This window comes from Bombina bombina, chromosome 1 (assembly GCF_027579735.1).
Source record: "Bombina bombina isolate aBomBom1 chromosome 1, aBomBom1.pri, whole genome shotgun sequence".
Lineage (NCBI taxonomy): Eukaryota > Metazoa > Chordata > Amphibia > Anura > Bombinatoridae > Bombina > Bombina bombina.
Window position 1 is genome coordinate 1375813365 of NC_069499.1, and position 20495 is coordinate 1375833859.

The following is a 20495-nucleotide window of genomic DNA, read 5'->3' on the forward strand; positions in this document are numbered from 1 at the left end:
ACCAGATCCACACAGGACTCTGATTTTAAAGTTGGGGATAAGATAATCGTATGAAATCACCTTAAGGGATCTGGAGCTGGTGAAAAATGTGTCTGGACATGGCGGCAGCTAAGCCACGCCCCCGACTTATCTTTAACCTCTCTAGATTGAATAAAGCCCATCTGATCATTCTTGATAAGATGTGGCAACACCTGATTTAGCTGATTGGCCAATAATTTGGTGTAGATTTTGAGGTTCAACAAAGAGATGGGTCTAAAATTCTCCACCTTATTTTGGGGGCTTATCCGGTTTTGGCAAAACCACTATGTGGGCCTCAAGTGTGTGTTTTTTTTTTTTTTTTTTTTTTTTTTTTTTTAAACCATTAAATATCCATTTCAAAGTATGTCTATTTCCATTTCCCCTGTATCGGGTGACAGCCATCAGCCAATAACAAATGCATATATATGTATATTCTGTCAATTCTTACACATGCTCAGTAGGGGCTGGTGACTCAAAGTGTAAATATAAAAAGACTGCACATTTTTGTTAATGGAAGTAAATTGGAAAAGTGGTTAAAAATTGTTTTGCGTGTCCCTTTAATTGTGTATTTCAAGTTGTGAGAAATTGCTCAATTTTCATAGCTAAATTACTTGAAAAGGAGTCAAAATAAGCAATGAAAATATATTGCAAAGTTTTATAATAACTAAACATTTTATATACTCAAATGCTATCAATGGAGACAGCACCCATCCATCTGGGGCACGGACTCATCAGGGACTGCCAATGAAAAAAAGAATGGAATCCAGCCTCTTATCAAAAATAATAAAACTTATTGCTTCACATAATGGGGAAAAAGGACAACGTTTCAAGCCCTATGTTGGGCTCTTAGTCATGTTAGACTATATATAAAATATAATAAGTGTATATTTGATAGAAATCAATACATTAATAATTGGACATGCTACACAAGACATGATACTGGCTGTGTTACTGAAGTCATTTTAATGTTGTGTAAGTGTGCTTGTGAGTGCTCTGCAATGCTTCAGTGCCTGTTTCCCCTTGGCATTCAGCAGCCTGGAGTAATCTCCCATAGAAGCGAGGGTCTTGCACAATACAAATCAAGGTGGTGTTATTACTCTAAAACAGTATATCAACAACAATCACTGACATTTTAAACTACAAATGTAATCTTCCATAAATTTATTTTAGCTAAATAGTGCAATATAGATTATAGTACTTTCTTTTGCTGTAAAATATATGCTGCAAAATGTCTGAACCAGCTACATACAACACAGTCAAAGAGATGGTAAGCTTATCATTGATAGTGACATTTTACATTTTTAAAAAGTTTGTATGCAGATATTTTGTAATCAGTGTTTAATTGCTGATATATACTATACAAGTATAAAAATGACTCATTCCCTTTTCAATAGAAAATGTGATGGAACTGGTGCACTATTTTAATGTACCTTTTTAGATGGTGAGGAGTCATTTTTAAAGTGGAATATAACCCAGTTGGGATTGCAACCCTGTTTTAATGAATGTAAATCACTTATGTTATGCTGTTGCTGCTTCATAGGGTGACATGCTCTTGCACAAATTGTTTAGTGTGGTGCCTCCTAAAAATGTCAGAATATACTTAGACTGCACCACAATTTGAAGTGCTGTGCTTCAAATCCTCTCCACTATAAAACGCAAAAAGACAGGGGGCGCCACACAGCATAACACAGTAAATGAAAGGACAGAGAAGTGACAGAGGCCCTCTGCCCCCTGCGCTTCCCTGAATACACCACAAATAAGTACGAAGTCTGTCTGAACTCCTTTGTGGCGTGAAGATAAAACTTCAAAGCCCGAACCACGTCCAGATTATGAAGTAACCTTTCCTTTTGTAGAAGAAGGGTTAGGACACAAAGAAGGAACTACTATTTCCTGATTGATTTTACGTCTCAATGCCACCTTGGGAAGGAATCCCAAGCCAGTGCGAAGAACAGCCTTATCGGGGTGAAAAAATAGAGAGGCTCACATTGCAAGGCCGCCAACTCAGACTCTGCGTGCCGATGCAATAGCCAGTAGGAGTAGGACTTTCCATGAAAGAATGTTAATGTCAAGCGTATGCATTGGCTCAAACGGAGCCCTCTGCAAAACTTTAAGAACCAAGTTTAAGCTCCAAGGAGGAGCAGAATTCCTAAAGATAGGTCTGATCCTAACCAGAGCCCGAACAAAGGACTGAATGTCAGGAAGCGCCGCAAGCTTCTTATGCAACAGTACAGATAAAAGCCGATATAAAGGAGGATATTTATAGGTAGACTCGATTCCTCTCGAGTCCATGTGCCTTTCTGGATGTCCCCTGTGACAGCTGCCCCGGTAGGATCCTCCAAAATAGGGACTCCCTCACCGGTCTGTCCAGAGATATCTGTTGGGACAGATCTGAATGATCGCCGTTCCATTGTCTCAACATGCACAGCTGAAGAGGCCTGAGATGGAATCTGGCAAATGGAATGACATCTATGCTGGATACCATGAGCCCGATCACCTCCTTACACCTGGCTACAGATGTCCTGGGGGATGTCTGGAGAGCCAGACAGTTGGACGCGCTTACAAAGTGTCTGATCTGTCAAGAATATCTTCATGACTGAAGAATCTATTATTGTACCCAGGAATTCCACCCTGTTGCTGGGGACCAAGGAACTCTTTCCTTCGTTTATCTTCCAGCTGTGGGACCGAAGAAAAAGAGGCCTTGAGTGATTCTCCACAAGACTGTAGGACGGAGCCTGGACCAGGATATCGTCCAGATAAGGTGCCACTGCAATTCCTCTGGCTCTCGCTACTGCGAGTAGAGCTCCCAGAACCTTTGTAAAGACTATTGGGGCAGTCGCCAGACCAAACGGAAGGGCCACAAACTGGAAGTGCTGGTCCAGGAAGGCGATTCTTAGGAACCTGAAGTGATCCTTGTGGATTGGAAAGTGAAGGTAAGCATCCTTCAGGTCTATAGTTGTTATGAATTGCCCAAAAACTTGTTTAGGGCCTTTAGGTCCAGAATTGGACGAAACATAGCCTCCTTCTTTGGGACCATGAAAAGGTTTGAATAATACCCCAGTCCTCTTTCTGCCGGAGGGACTGGGGCGATTACTCTCTTCTCTGGTCTTGAAGATATGTTTGACAGGAGGAACCTGCCTCTGGGCGGGTATGACTTGAATCCTATCCTGTAACCCTGGGCTACGACCTCCAGAACCCAAGGGTCTAAAACGTCTCCAGGCCTCCGCAAAAAGAGTCTGCCCCCTACATGATCCGAGGATGTATCGGGGGCCGCCCCTTCATGCCGACTCGGCGGGCTTCTTGTTCTGCTTGGACTTGTTCCAACAGTTTGCTGGCTTCCAAGATCCCTTGGACTGCTCAGACTTTGCGGCAGGCTGCTGGCGCTGAGACTTGTCTGCATGAAAGGGACGAAAAGTTAGACCCCTTAGGCTTGAAGGCACCTTTGCCACCCGTGACCGTAGATATAATGGAATCCAGGCCCGGACCAAACAAAACCTTCCCCTTGAACTGGAGGGAAAGCAAACAAGACTTGGAAGTCTTGTCAGCAGACTACGACTTTAACCACAAAGCCCTGCGGGCTGAAACAGAAAAATCTGATCTCTTAGCATTCAGGCGAATAATCTGCATTTTAGCATCACAAATTAACGAATCGCTACCCTTAAGGCCTTAATTCGTTCTTGAATCTCTTTGAGGGGAGTCTCCACCTCGACCATCGCTGACAAAGCGTCACACCAATAGGTAGCCGCACATGCCGCCGCCGGTTGATAAACGAGCCCCGTGTGTTGGAACATCTTCCGCAACATGGATTCCATCTTTTTATTATTATTATTATTATTATTATTATTAGGTATTTGTAGAGCGTATCCATGGGTTCTTTGAACAAAGAGCTATCCTCAAGCGGAATAGTGGTTCTCTTAGCGAGCGTGGAGATGGCACCATCCACCTTAGGGACGGCTCCCCACAGCTCAAGCTGTGAGTCCAGAACGGGGAATAGCTTTTTAAAAGAAGTAGAGGGGGAAAAGGACAAGCCAAGTTTCTCTTATTCATTCTTAATAATATTAGCCATCTTTATGGGAACCGTGAAGACCTGCGGCACTACTCTGTCCTCGTAAACCCTATCTAGTTTAGGGATCAAAGGTTCCTCCGGTAGTTTCGGTTCCAGAAACTCTAACGTAGCCAGCACCTCTTTCAGCAGAAAGTGCCAATGCTCCATCTTAAATTGAAAATCTGGTTCCTCCGCATACGGAGGCCTAGAAGTAGCCTATTCCAACCCAGAAGCAACATCCTCCGATAAATCGGAGTTGTCCTCATCAGCTGATAATCTGAGACATCCAGTGGAGTCGATGCCCCCTTGGACGGATAGCAGTGCTTTACCTTGTGCTTAGTAGGGCATGGCAGCCCATTAAAGACAGCAGAAACCGCCGTCTGTAACTGATCGGTGAAGTCTGGTGACCAAAGGAACCCTCCTGCGGGAGGATTAGTAGTGCCCTGGGGAACTGCGTGTGTAATCTGAGATGAGGGCAGGGAACGCACCTCGCTGGGCGGAGAACCCTCAGGTGGACGGCTGAGTCGTACTAAATATCTTATTCTTTTTAGATATAGCAATATTGTCAAAGCATGTGGAACATAGTTGAGCAGGAGGTTCAACTGGAACCTCCTCACAATATGCACAGTTAATGGGTTTAGTTAAAGAGGGAGTATCCGCTAACATATCAGAGTCCTCCATAGCTTGCGCCTTTATTGCGGACTTGATACAAAATTAAATGGCACCTTTTTATATCCTAATGCCCGGGGCACTCACCTGTATATATGTGCGTGTGTATATATGTGTGTGTGTGTATGTATGTATGTGTATATATATATATATATATATATATATATATATATATATATATATATATATATATATATATATATATATATATATATATATATATGTATGTATGTATATATATGTGTGTATATATATATATGTATATATATATATATATATATATGTGTATATGTGTATATATATGTATGTGTATATATATGTATGTGTATATATATGTATGTGTATATATATATATATATATGTATATATATGTATATATATGTATATATATGTATATATATGTATATATATATATATATATATATATATACATATATATACACACACATACAGGACACGGCCTTTCAAGTGTGACGTAGTAGCATCGCTCCCGACATGGGCTTGAGAGAAGAAAAGCAGGCAGTGAAACTAGTCAACGCTGATTGATCGGAATGGGTTCGCAGAAAGACTCTCCCTGCATCTCTGGACTCTAAATTTCACCCATGCTCTCACTGAGAGGCTGGCAGGGCTACTCAAAACTCCAGTCCCATTTCGAAGAGTACTACCCTCTATAAGAGACTACTCTGAATCTTCCAACACTTCTCTGCCAACCTCCTGTGAGGAAAGGCAATGAATGACTGGGGGGATGAGGGGAGTGGGGAGGTATCTTTGCCTCCTACTAGTGGCCAGGTTCTTAATTCCCACAAGTAATGAATAAAGCAGTGGACTCTCCTCCCATTAAGATGGGAAATTAGGTTTCATGTCTGTTTTTAAAGGAGCTTTTATATGTGCAATAAAAAAAATTGCACCACTTACACAAGAGCTCCACATATTTTTATTTTGTTGATAGAAAGGAGTTTAGTATTAATATAATTATGAATTGTAACTCCAGTTGTGTAATTTATCTATTGCAATGCAGGTTCAATATATACTGAGGACCTGTCGTGAATTGAAGACTAGGTAGTTTAAACATTTGAGAAATCTCACAAAAATGCAGTTTGGCTCAGGTTTTCTAGACTTGTTATGTTACATTATGGCAACAAGAAAAATAAGTTTAAAGTTAAAAAGCACCATAGAACAGATTTGTAATATTGATTCTGGACTTGCATAAGAAGTTAAGGGAAAGGGAATACATTTGGATATGTAAGATGCATAGGGCTACATGAGAATGTTTAATTAAACTAATTTTATTATGATTAACTATGCATTTGTGTGCAACCAATATAGTTGTTATCCTTCTAATATTCACTATAAATACTAGTCTGATAATGTGACATCAAATATTGTGTGCACAATTGTTGTTACTATAGACACCAGCCTGATCGATACTTTACGCTAATATTTAGTCTCTTCCAGTCATGTGATGATTTGGCATTTCTGGACAATTGTGTTTTAGATTGTAAGGTTATTTTAATGGTTTTGAGTGATTGGGAAATGACCATAGATTAGAAATTAAGTGGTTAATGCTGAACTATCCTTTATCTTGTGTATATATACTCAGATTGTTTAACTTTTAAGCCTACTGCCTGAAAAATGAGAAGCAGCTATTAAATGTTTTATTGAAAATCATTTACGTTTTTTTTATTGTGCGACCCTGTGTAGTCTTTTAATTTATAAAAAAAAAAAAAAAAAAAAAAAAAAAAAAAAATTTTTGACAATCCTGTTCTTCAGTCTGAGTATTTTTCACCATCTACAAGCATTTCTGACAAGTTGTGAGTTGGCTGTGTAACTCCTACGCTTCATCACCTATAGGGTGTATATATCTTGAGTATAGGTCTGAAGCTGCCTTTCTCCCACTTTCATTTAATCGTGTGATACACTATGTTGTGCTCCCTTTGCTGTTTAATATGAATCTTTAATGGGAGTTTCTGCATAAGGGCTCTGATAGGGTTATTGGATTTCCATTGTTTAATTATAGATATATTTTATTTCCAGATACCTGCTCTAGCCGTTGAGATGCCTGGCTCCTCTGACATCACTGGGCTAAACCTGCAGTTTGGGGCTTTGCAGTTTGGTTCTGAGCCTGTCTTGCCAGAGTATGAATCCTTACCCACCACCAATGCATCTGTGAATCAATCCCAGAACAGCCTGTACACAAGCCCTGCAAGGTAGTGCTTATTGCATGTGAAATGCATATCCTTTTATTTTTGCTTTCAAATGTCTTATTTTTTTAAAAGAAATCTTGAAGTAGCATATGGAGCTCAGCAGATTGACTTTGCTCCGCTTGCATTTTTGTATCAAATATATATTGCACTTTATTTGTGCCTATAATGTTCTTTAGTGTTCTTTTTTTAGATGAGTTGTTGGTTTGTATGTCAGAACTTTTTTGGTTGTTTTTTTAACCATAAATGGGGAGATAGGGGTGCAGTTAATTTCACAATAAAATAGTGTGTGTGTGTATGTATGTAATTTTAAAACACTATTTTATCAATGAAGTGATGTTAGCCGATTAGCCCAACTGGTTATTGGGTAAGAGGTGGAAGCATCACTTAATTGAAAAAAATAACGTTTTGCTGTGGGCGGCCTGAGGCACTCGGCGTGGCAAATGCTGCAGGCAAATAAAGGAACTTTTAACATGTTTTTTATAGTTCATGACTGAAGTCCCCTTTATTTGTAGCACTGGTTAATCCTAGTGTTTCAAAAAACACTACTATTTACCATTACTTTAAGCTGGTTTTCCTGTTGTGCCCCCAATTTCCTTCAATCAGATTTCCTCACCTTAAGCACATTCAGCCACTTTACCATACATTCTTGTTTCTTGCAGTGAGACCTCAAGCTCTGTAGTAACCAACCAGAGCCCAGAGACCGTGTACCCGGGCAGCAGTATACAAACCGCAACATTTACCTCTCAGAGCAGTGCTCCAGGCCCCCTGTACGAGCAGCGGTCCACACAGACCCGGCGGTATCCCAACCCAATTTCCTCCTCTCCACAGAAAGATCTCAGTCAAGCTAAAGTAAGTCTATTAAAATAGCTGGAAATGTTTAGTCTATTGTACAGTGAATTAGCTGTAGTATTCTATGTGGTCAACTATATGAAAGAACAAACATTTTAATATTTGTTTGCATGAAAAAGTCAAAGCTGTGTATTTTTAATTAGACTTTAAGTGGAATTCTATCTGTACACCTAAAAGACTTATTACTCGCTCGCTGATAAGCACAACTCCCACTGCTTTAGAAAACAAAACGTTCTCTTTTTAGATGCAAAAGAACGACTTTTTAACTACCTTAACGTGCCAAAATAATTTCTTTTTATTGGTTTTACATGGTGAACAGAATTTATAATAAATAATATAAGCACATGAACAGAAATATTCTCTTCCATTCTTCTCCCATTTGACTGTACAATAAAGAATAACAAATTTATTCAAATCACATTAACAAATCCAAACTTTTCCAGTAAATACCTGGCAAAAACAAACAAACCACAAGATCAAGAAAGCTCTCTCCCACCTTAAAAAATCCTGGCTACATTTAGACACCAATCAAGCACTACCCAGGTGCTGAAACAATAATGGGCCTGCTCCTAAGCTTACATTCTTGATATTTTTAAATAAAAATACAAAGAGAATGAAGAAAAATGAATAATAGGAGTAAAGTAGAAAGTTGCTTAAAATTGCATGCTCTATCTGAATCATGAAAGGAAAAAAATGTGGGTTTAATATCCCTTTAAGGCTAACTGAACTGCTGCAGTATATTAAGATTAAAATAAGTCTGCTGAGTGGAGGGGCAGACGGGAGTCCCAAACAGGAGGCAAAAAAGTATATTTTACTTTATGTAAAGTAGTTAGGATTACTATTTAGGTTTCTATAGTTTATTGCCAACACTAAACCATCATATAGGAAAGAATCAACACTGTCCCTAAAAGGCTAGATCCCAAATGTTTGGTGTAGTCAGGATGAAGAAATCCTGCTATGTAAAACACACTTGATAGTATTAGTGTTTATTTTTCTTTCATGATTCAGATAAAAAATACAATTTCTTTCCTATGACATGGAGAGTCCACAAACTTCCCTTACCCATAACCCCTAGTAATTCTCTTTACCTCTGTCAATGGAGGATGTGCGAAGACGGTGTCTGAAGAAAATTAAGTTTTGAATCCTTTTATGGGTACTTTTCCCTGCAAGCAAGGATTGGGGTCAAGCTGTGTCCATGTCAACCTCTTTAGTAAAAGTAATGGTTGCTATTAGCAGTTGGAGGTTGGTGAGGTAGTCCTTACTTTAACTCCAACAATGTATGCTACCCCTTCTATAGAAAAGAGGTTTCTCCTGTTAAGTGTGGTCAGTCCACGGGTCATCATTACTTCTGGGATATTAACTCCTCCCCAACAGGAAGTGCAAGAGGATTCACCCAGCAGAGCTGCCATATAGCTCCTCCCCTCTACGTCACCTCCAGTCATTCTCTTGCACCCAACGAATAGATAGGATGTGTGAGAGGACTGTGGTGATTATACTTAGTTTCATACCTTCAATCAAAAGTTTGTTATTTTATAATAGCACCGGAGTGTGTTATTCCTTCTCTGGTAGAATTTGAAGAAGAATCTACCTGAGTTTTTTCTATGATTTTAGCCGGCGTAGTTAAGATCATATTGCTGTTTCTCGGCCATCTGAGGAGAGGTAAACTTCAGATCAGGGGACAGCAGGCAGATTAATCTGCAAAGAGGTATGTAGCAGCTTATTTTCTGACAATGGAATTGATGAGAAAATTCTGCCATACCGATATAATGTAAACTCAGCCTTAAATGCAGTAGCAGCAACTGGTATCAGGCTGTCATGTATGTATATTTTACACTTCAGTATTCTGGGGAATGGCACTTCACTGGAATTATACTGTATGCATAAGACTTTAGCCTAATTTGCAGGGACTAGCAACAGGCTTTTTAATAACACTTAATTTATTTAATGTTAAACGTTTTTGCTGGCATGTAAAATCGTTTAATTTTCTGAGGTACTGGGTGAAAAAATGTTTTGGGCACTATTTTTTTCCACTTGGCAGTCGTTTTATTTAATTTATGACAGTTTACTGATCTCTCTCACTGTTGTGTGTGAGGGGGAGGGGCCTTTTTTGGCGCTTTTGCTACGCATCAAAAAATTCAGTCAGAAGTTTATTGTCTTCCCTGCATGATCCGGTTCATCTCTACAGAACTCAGGGGTCTTCAAAACTTGTTTTGAGGGAGGTAATCACTCACAGCAGAGCTGTGAGATTGTAGTTGACTGTGATAAAAAACGTTTATTTCTGTATTTTTTTTTTCTGCTATCAGGGTTAGTTATCCTTTGCTAATGGGAGCAATCCTTTGCTAAAATTGTGTTTTTTTACAAAGATTGATGCTATAACTTTTCAGTTTATTAATTTTCAACTGTCATAACTTTTTCTGTGCTTCTTATAGGCACCGTACGTTTTCATATTTTAGTAAATTACTTGAAAAGTATTTCCAAGTTGCTAGTTTATTTGCTAGTGTGTTAAACATGTCTGATTCAGAGGAAGATATCTGTGCTATATGTGCTAAAGCCAAAGTGGAGCCCAATAGAAATTTATGTACTAACTGCATTGATGCTACTTTAAATAAAAGTCAATCTGTACAAATTGAACATATTTCACCAAACAACGAGGGGAGAGTTATGCCGACTAACTCGCCTCACGTGTCAGTACCTGCATCTCCCGCTCGGGAGGTGCGTGATATTGTAGCGCCGAGTACATCTGGGCGGCCATTACAAATCACATTACAGGATATGGCTACTGTTATGACTGAAGTTTTGGCTAAATTACCAGAACTAAGAGGTAAGCGTGATCACTCTGGGGTGAGAACAGAGTGCGCTGATAATATTAGGGCCATGTCAGACACTGCGTCACAATTTGCAGAACATGAGGACGGAGAGCTTCATTCTGCGGGTGACGGTTCTGATCCAAACAAACTGGATTCAGATATTTCAAATTTTAAATTTAAGCTGGAAAACCTCCGTGTATTACTAGGGGAGGTGTTAACGGCTCTGAATGATTGTAACACAGTTGCAATACCAGAGAATGTGTAGGTTGGATAAATATTTTGCGGTACCGTCGAGTACTGACGTTTTTCCTATACCTAAGAGACTTACTGAAATTGTTTCTAAGGAGTGGGATAGACCCGGTGTGCCGTTCTCACCCCCTCCGATATTTAGAAAGATGTTTCCAATAGACGCCACCACACGGGACTTATGGCAAACGGTCCCTAAGGTGGAGGGAGCAGTTTCTACTTTAGCTAAGCGTACCACTATCCCGGTGGAGGATAGCTGTGCCTTTTCAGATCCAATGGATAAAAAGTTAGAGGGTTACCTTAAGAAAATGTTTGTTCAACAAGGTTTTATATTGCAACCTCTTGCATGCATTGCGCCTGTCACGGCTGCAGCAGCATTTTGGTTTGAGTCTCTGGAAGAGACACTTGAATCAGCTCCATTAGATGAGATTACACACAAGCTTAAAGCCCTTAAGTTAGCTAACTCATTTATTTCGGATGCCGTAGTACATTTAACTAAACTTACGGCTAAGAATTCCGGATTCGCCATTCAGGCGCGCAGAGCACTGTGGCTAAAATCCTGGTCAGCTGACGTTACTTCTAAATCTAAATTGCTTAATATACCTTTCAAAGGGCAGACCTTATTCGGGCCCGGGTTGAAAGAAATTATCGCTGACATTACAGGAGGTAAAGGCCATGCCCTGCCTCAAGACAGAGCCAAACCTAAGGCTAGACAGTCTAATTTTGTTCCTTTCGTAATTTCAAAGCAGGAGCAGCATCAACTTCCTCTGCGCCAAAACAGGAAGGAGCTGTTGCTCGCTACAGACAAGGCTGGAGACCTAACCAGTCCTGGAACAAGGGCAAGCAGGCCAGGAAACCTGCTGCTGCCCCTAAGACGGCATGAATTGAGGGCCCCCGATCCGGCAACGGATCTAGTGGGGGGCAGACTTTCTCTCTTCGCCCAGGCTTGGGCAAGAGATGTCCAGGATCCCTGGGCGTTAGAGATCATATCTCAGGGATACCTTCTGGACTTCAAATCCTCTCCCCCAAGAGGGAGATTTCATCTGTCAAGGTTGTCAACAAACCAAATAAAGAAAGAGGCGTTTCTACGCTGCGTACAAGATCTTTTATTAATGGGAGTGATCCATCCGGTTCCGCGGTCGGAACAAGGACAAGGGTTTTACTCAAATCTGTTTGTGGTTCCCAAAAAAGAGGGAACTTTCAGGCCAATCTTGGATTTAAAGATCCTAAACAAATTCCTAAGAGTTCCATCGTTCAAAATGGAAACTATTCAGACAATTTTACCCATGATCCAAAAGGGTCAGTACATGACCACAGTGGATTTAAAGGATGCTTACCTTCACATACCGATTCACAAAGATCATTACCGGTATCTAAGGTTTGCCTTTCTAGACAGGCATTACCAGTTTGTAGCTCTTCCATTCGGATTGGCTACGGCTCCAAGAATCTTCACAAAGGTTCTGGGTGCTCTTCTGGCGGTACTAAGACCGCGAGGAATTTCGGTAGCTCCGTACCTAGACGACATTCTGATACAAGCTTCAAGCTTTCAAACTGCCAAGTCTCATACAGAGTTAGTACTGGCATTTCTAAGGTCGCATGGATGGAAGGTGAACGAAAAGAAGAGTTCTCTCTTTCCACTCACAAGAGTTCCCTTCTTGGGGACTCTTATAGATTCTGTAGAAATGAAGATTTACCTGACAGAAGACAGGTTAACAAAGCTTCAAAATGCATGCCGTGTCCTTCATTCCATTCAACACCCGTCAGTAGCTCAATGCATGGAGGTGATCGGCTTAATGGTAGCGGCAATGGACATAGTACCCTTTGCACGCCTACATCTCAGACCGCTGCAATTGTGCATGCTAAGTCAGTGGAATGGGGATTACTCAGACTTGTCCCCTACTCTGAATCTGGATCAAGAGACCAGAAATTCTCTTCTATGGTGGCTTTCTCGGCCACATCTGTCCAAGGGGATGCCATTCAGCAGGCCGGACTGGACAATTGTAACAGACGCCAGCCTACTAGGTTGGGGCGCTGTCTGGAATTCTCTGAAGGCTCAGGGACAATGGAATCAGGAGGAGAGTCTCCTACCAATAAACATTCTGGAATTGAGAGCAGTTCTCAATGCTCTTCTGGCTTGGCCCCAGTTAACAACTCGGGGGTTCATCAGGTTTCAGTCGGACAACATCACGACTGTAGCTTACATCAACCATCAGGGAGGGACAAGAAGCTCCCTAGCTATGATGGAAGTATCAAAGATAATTCGCTGGGCAGAGTCTCACTCTTGCCACCTGTCAGCAATCCACATCCCGGGAGTGGAGAACTGGGAGGCGGATTTCCTAAGTCGTCAGACTTTTCATCCGGGGGAGTGGGAACTTCATCCGGAGGTCTTTGCCCAAATACTTCGACGTTGGGGCAAACCAGAGATAGATCTCATGGCGTCTCGACAGAACGCCAAGCTTCCTCGTTACGGGTCCAGATCCAGGGATCCGGGAGCGCTTCTGATAGATGCTTTGACAGCACCTTGGACCTTCGGGATGGCTTATGTGTTTCCACCCTTCCCGATGCTTCCTCGATTGATTGCCAGAATCAAACAGGAGAGAGCATCAGTGATTCTAATAGCGCCTGCATGGCCACGCAGGACTTGGTATGCAGATCTAGTGGACATGTCATCCTGTCCACCTTGGTTTCTACCTCTGAAACAGGACCTTCTGATCCAGGGTCCCTTCAAACATCAAAATCTAATTTCTCTGAAGCTGACTGCTTGGAAATTGAACGCTTGATTTTATCAAAACGTGGTTTTTCTGAGTCGGTTATTGATACCTTAATACAGGCTAGGAAGCCTGTTACCAGAAAGATTTACCATAAGATATGGCGCAAATACTTATATTGGTGCGAATCCAAGAGTTACTCATGGAGTAAGGTTAGGATTCCGAGGATATTGTCTTTTCTACAAGAAGGTTTAGAAAAGGGTTTATCCGCTAGTTCCTTAAAGGGACAGATTTCAGCTCTGTCCATTCTTTTACACAAACGTCTGTCAGAAGTTCCGGACGTTCAAGCTTTTTGTCAGGCTTTAGCTAGGATCAAGCCTGTGTTAAAAACTGTTACTCCACCATGGAGTTTGAACTTAGTTCTTAATGTTTTACAGGGTGTTCCGTTTGAACCCCTTCATTCCATTGATATCAAGCTGTTATCTTGGAAAGTTCTGTTTTTAATGGCGATTTCCTCGGCTCGAAGAGTTTCTGAGTTATCTGCCTTACATTGTGATTCTCCTTATCTGATTTTTCATTCAGACAAGGTAGTTCTGCGTACTAAACCTGGGTTCCTACCTAAGGTGGTCACTAACAGGAATATCAATCAAGAGATTGTGGTTCCATCTTTGTGTCCTAATCCTTCTTCGAAGAAGGAACGTCTGCTACACAATCTAGATGTAGTCCGTGTCCTGAAATTTTATCTACAGGCAACTAATGATTTTCGACAAACGTCTTCCCTGTTTGTCGTTTATTCTGGTCAGAGGAGAGGTCAAAAAGCTTCGGCTACCTCTCTCTCTTTTTGGCTTCGTAGCATAATACGGTTGGCCTATGAGACTGCTGGACAGCAGCCTCCTGAAAGAATTACAGCACATTCTACTAGAGCTGTGGCTTCCACTTGGGCCTTTAAGAATGAGGCTTCTGTTGAACAGATTTGCAAGGCTGCAACTTGGTCTTCTCTTCATACTTTTTCCAAATTTTACATATTTGACACTTTTGCTTCTTCGGAGGCTGTTTTTGGGAGAAAGGTTCTTCAGGCAGTGGTTCCTTCCGTATAAAGAGCCTGCCTGTCCCTCCCGTCATCCGTGTACTTTAGCTTTGGTATTGGTATCCCAGAAGTAATGATGACCCGTGGACTGACCACACTTAACAGGAGAAAACAAAATGTATGCTTATCTGATAAATTCCTTTCTCCTGTAGTGTGGTCAGTCCACGGCCCGCCCTGTTTTTTATGGCAGGTAAAAAAAATTTGAATTATACTCCAGTCACCACTACACCCTTTGGCTTCTCCTTTCTCGTTGGTCCTTGGTCGAATGACTGGAGGTGACGTAGAGGGGAGGAGCTATATGGCAGCTCTGCTGGGTGAATCCTCTTGCACTTCCTGTTGGGGAGGAGTTAATATCCCAGAAGTAATGATGACCCGTGGACTGACCACACTACAGGAGAAAGGAATTTATCAGATAAGCATAAATTTTGTTTTTTTTTCTTTCTTATATTTTCTTTTTTCGTTTTTTTTCTTTCTTATATCTTCGGGTCCCTGTTTGCTGTCAGATGAGGCTCACAGACCTGAATCTGCTGTAACTGCTCTACAGCAGAAGACCCTGGAGGGTAAGTCCTTATTTACTTCATATTGCACAGGAGTATATATTTGAATAAGGGTAAGGGTGATAATAATTATCAGGGTCCTGGTGGGACCTGCTACCCTCAGAAAGGGTTTGTATTTTATTATATATTCTCTGTTTAGGGATATTTGCGGCTAAGCAGCTATCTGACTTTTTGTCAGGGATTTTGCCGCTTACTTGCTGGGCATTTTTACTTACAGCCCAGGTTGTATTTATGTGGGACCAGGTGTCAGGGCGACCTTTTTTACTTCCACATTTAATCCATGAATAGTAAGTTAATTATAACTTATTTTCCTTATAGGCTCAACGTTTACTGGGTTTTTAAGTCATTGCTTGTGTCAGTTATTCCCCCTTTGCAAGGAGCTTATTTGGAAAATGTTATGGCGCAGTTACTTTGAGTGCCTTTTTCGTTATGTAAGTTTATGGCCATTTGCTTCTGGCCGTTATGTCTTTTTGTTGTTCCCTCCCTCTGCTATCCTAGATCACAGCAGGGTGATAGTTAGCCATTATAGTAGATTTGTGTTTGCACATTTTCCTGAGTGATGGGACTAACTTCAAAACCGCCATTGTTGGTGGAGATTATTGCGCTGACTTGTCTATCATTGCCGGTTAGTGACTGTCAGACTGCTCTGTATACGAAACCTATCCAGGCTTTTATGTAAAATTTCTAAAGCCTTTGAGATAATGTGAGTTGCATATATACAGTATATATTATGGTGTAGTTCATTATGTGTTTTTGAGAGCAGGGCCGTTTCGTTGGCGGGGCCCATCTCTAGATCGATGAGCTCTCTATCCCGTTTGTGGCGACCGCATTGTGCGCCATTTTTTCCTTCTTAGTCCTTGCGGGCTAGATGTTTGGGGTCTCCTATATTCTTTTTGCAAGGAGTTTTTTTGTAGGAGGTTTATGAAGTCGTTAGTGACTGCTATTATAGTGTACCAAGGTTTAAAATTGCTACCTAGCACAAACGCTGTAAATAATTATTTATTTCATTTTTATTATGGAGAGCTTCAATGTAAAAATTTTGCAACTTTTATTAATGTTTTTCTATCCTCATGGCGGTACTACATACCACAGATTTTCATTCTGAATTTAGTTGGGGTGTTTATGTAATACTGCCCTATTATTCTTCTAACAGTCTGTTTTTATTTCAATATACAGTATTTTCTGTACTTATTGCTCTGTCATCTTACTCCATTTTTGGATGGTTATTTGTTGGTAGGAGACTGTTTTTGCTCAGGAACAGTTTGACTTTTATATAGTTAGTCTTATTTTCTGAGGTTGTGATGCCATCTTGTGGCAGCTTGATGGAACGGCTTTTTCTTGCTCTTCAATTTTAGCCTTTTCTCCATGATGTACCGTATACTAAACTTTTAGTATTTCTATTACTTTTATTATTACTCTAATCAGATTATTTTATTGGGGACCTCCAGTAGAGGGTCTAGCATTTATAGAACTTTTTTTTCTTAGTTCTTCTTTATTTTGTCCCAAGTTAGGTTTTACCCTAGGACTTTAATAGGTTTCTTCCTATTATTTATTATGTCTATGATCATAATAAAACTTCATCTTTCTAAAAATGAGTTTTTTCCTGATAAGGATAGTGGAATCCTATATTTTATTCTCTCTAGATATTTTATTTCTCCTACATTATAGGTATTTCTTTTTTGATAGTATTATATACAGATGTAACTCTTACTTCTTAGGGGTTCTGAGTTAAGGGCATTGAGGTGATTGTTATGCATGTCTGTGACATATTTTCATGTCTCTTCCTCTATTTCTATATTTTATAGAAATCTTATGATTTTTTTACTAATATTGAGCTGATTTTTTAGTATTCATATGACAGTCTTCCTCTTTCTCTTCCAGGACAGAGCAATCCAGGACTTCATGGAGGTCCAGTCAGCCTTGGAATAAGGGGAAGCAAGCCAAGGAACCTTCCACTGATTATAAATCAGTATGAAGGAACCGCTCCCGATCCAGTCTTGGATCAAGTGGGGGGCAGGCTTTCTTTTTTTGGGACTTGGATCAGTTCAAGGTCACCCAATTCCTTGGGCCATGGACTAGTATCCCAGGGTTTCAGAATAGGATTCAAGTCTTAACCCCAATGGGGCAGATTTATCCTGTCAAGGTTATATGCAAGCCAGGTAAAGAGTCTTCTTAATCTGCGTAAAGGACCTATCTTCCCTGGAAGAATTTGTTCCTGTTCCTTTAGAGGAACTGGGTCAAGGATTCTAGTCAAATCTTTGATTCTTATAAGGAGGGAATTCTTCGTCCCATCCTATACTTAATGTGTCTCAACATATTCCTCAAGGTTCCATCCTTCAAGATGGAAACTATTCGTTCCATTGTTCTATTCGTTCGAGAAAGTCAGTTCCTGGCGTCCATAGATCTGAAGGATGTGTATATTCATGTTCCTTTTCCCAAGGATCATCTCCAGTTTCTGAGGTTTCCCTTCCTGGACAAGTTCCAGTTTGTTGCCATTCCTTTTGGCCTGGCTATGACTCCCAGAATCTTCACTAAGGTTCTGGGAATATTTTGGCAGTGGTCAGATCTCGGGGAATATCGGTGGTGCCTTACTGGACGTCAGCTTGGTAGAAACGTCCTCTTTTCAACTAGCGAGATCTCATACTGAGATGTTGTCTACATGGGTGGAAAGTGAATCTGGAAAAGTGTTCCCTATTACCAGGCACAAGGGTGTGCTTCTTGGGAACGATTCTGGATTCTCTATCCATAAAAATAAATATTTTTTTAACGGATGTCAGAAAATTCATCTTTGTGGCCCAATGCATGGAGGTTATTGGTCTGATGGTAGATTCCATGGATGTCTTTCCTTTGGCTCGGTTCCATCTGAGACCTCTGCAGTTCTGCATGCTCAGTAAATGGAAAGGTGTTCTCTCTGATCTCTCGCAGAGGATATATCTGGATCTCCTAGCACAGGCTTCCTTAGACCTTACTAGGTTATGGTGGCCACGGACGCCAGCCTGTTCGGCTGGGGTGCATTATTGGGACTACTTAAAGACTCGGGGTCTGTGGACTCGGGTGGAGTCTTCTCTTCCCATAAACATTTTGGAGTTGAGAGCAATCTTCAATGCCTTGACAGCTTGGTATCAATCATCTTTAGTTTGGTTTATTAGATTCTAGTCCAACAACATTTCCTTCAGTGGCTTACATCAACCTCCAGGGAGGAACTCGTAGTTCCTTGGCCATGAAGGAGGTGACTCGCATTCTGCAGTGGGCGGAAGCTCACGATTGTCTCCTCCTGCCTTCCACATTCCAGGAGTGGTCAATTGGGAGGCAAATTTTATGAGCAGACACACTTTTCATCCCGGGGAGTGGGCTCTCCATCCGGAAATGTTCTCCTGGTTAACCCTCAGGTGGGGGGTTCCGGAGTTGGATCTGATGGCGTCTCGTCAGAACGCCAATCTTCCAAAGTACGGTTCAAGGTCAAGAGATCCTCAGACCGCCCTGATTGATTCTCTGGTGGTTCCTTGGGATCTCGGTCTAGCATACCTGTTTCATCTGTTTGCTCTCCTTCCACGAGTCATTACTCATATCAAGCAGGAGAGAGCGTCTGTGATTCTAATAGATCCTGTCTGGCCTCGCAGGATCTGGTTTGCGGATCTGGTTTCCGTATCTGGTGAAGATGTCATCTCTTCCACCTTGGAGGTTTCCTCTGAGAAAGGACTTTCTACAGGGGCCATTCCTCCATCCAAATCTGGTTTCTCTGAAGCAGACTGCTTATAGATTGAACACCTAGTTCTATCTAGACGTGGTTTTTGGAAGCGGTCTTTGATACTATGCTTCCAGGCTTGTAAACCTGTTACTCGCAGGATTTACCATAAGGTATGGCATAAATACCTTTTTTGGTGTGAAGCTACAAGTTTCTCCTGGAGTCGGGTGAGGATTCCCCAAATGTTATCGTTTCTTCAGGATGGCCTGTAGAAAGGTTTGTCAGTCAGTTCTCTGAAGGGTCAGATTTCTGCTCTGTCTATTCTTTTACACCATCTGGCAGATTTACTAGATGTTCAAGCTTTTGTTCAGGCCTGTGTTTAAACCTGTTGCTCCTCCTTGGAGTCTTAACCTAGGTCTTAAAGTTTTGCAGCAGGCTCAGTTTGAGCCGATGCATGTTGTTGATATCAAGTTGTTCTCTTGGAAGGTTTTGTTTCTCCTTGCTATTTCTCCCGCTCGCAGAGTTTCTGAGTTTTCAGCTCTGCGGTGTGAATTCCCGTACCTTATTTTTCATGCGGATACGGCGGTCCTTCGTACTAATTTTGGGTTTCTCCCTAAGGTAGTGTCGGATCGAAACATTAATCAGGAAATTATTGTTCCTCCTTTTTGTCCTATACTTCTAATAAGGAGCGTCTCTTGCATAACTTGGATGTTGTGCGTGCTCTAAAGTTTCTTCCTACAAGCTACTAAAGATTTTCGGTAATCTTTTGCCCTTTTTGTTGTTTTCTCTGGAAAGCGTAAGGGTCAGAAGGCCACTTCTACAACTCTTTCCCTCTGGGTCAGACGTTTGATCGTTTTGCTTTTGAGGCTGCTGTACAGCAGCCTCCTGAGAGAATTACGGCTCATTCCACTAGGGCTGTCTCCTCTTCTTGGGCTTTCAAAAATGAAGCTTCTGTGGCACAAATTTGCAAGGCGGCAACATGGTCCCCATTGCATTCTTTTTTCTAATTCTACAAATTTGATACTTTTGCCTCGGCTGAGGCTTCTTTTTGGAGAAAGGTTCTTCAAGCGTTGGTGCCTTCTGTTTAGGTCCTCCTGCCTTGTTCTCCCTCTCTCATTATGTGTCCTCTAGCTTGGGTATTAGTTACCACTAGTAATTGGAATGACGTTGGACTCTCCATGTCATAGGAAAGGAAACAAAATTTATGCTTACCTGATAAATTTCTTTCTTTCTGGACATGGAGAGTCACTTTTTTTTTTTTTTTTTTTTTTTTTTTTTAAGTTATAATTCAGGAGTTTTTTGAGTAAACCTCAGGCACCTTTTTCACCATTGTGTCTCTTATTTTTCCATTTCCTTTGACTGAATAACTGGAGGTTATGGTTAAGGCAGTTACACTTAACAGCTTTGCTGGGGGTGCTCTTTGCCGCCTCCTGCTGGCCAGGAGTTGAATATCCCACTAGTAATTGGAATGACGTTGTGGACTCTCCATGTCCGGAAAGAAATTTATCAGGTAAGAATACATTTTGTTCTTGAACAACTTTCCGATTTACTTCTATTTAATTTCTTTCATTCGCTTGGTATCCTTTGTTGAAGAAACAATGCACATGGGTGTGCCAATAACAT

General features: G+C 41.1%; 1 protein-coding gene across 11 annotated transcripts in view; it reads left to right on the plus strand.

The window, feature by feature from the left end:
• Positions 1–20495, plus strand: part of UBAP2L (ubiquitin associated protein 2 like) — a 283364-nt gene that overhangs the window by 61082 nt on the left and 201787 nt on the right. For all 11 annotated transcript variants that reach the window (XM_053704446.1, XM_053704451.1, XM_053704452.1 and 8 more), the window contains exons 15-16: positions 6764–6936; positions 7593–7782. In XM_053704446.1, the coding sequence (XP_053560421.1) occupies positions 6764–6936; positions 7593–7782 (363 nt within the window). The remainder of the gene's footprint in view (positions 1–6763; positions 6937–7592; positions 7783–20495) is intronic.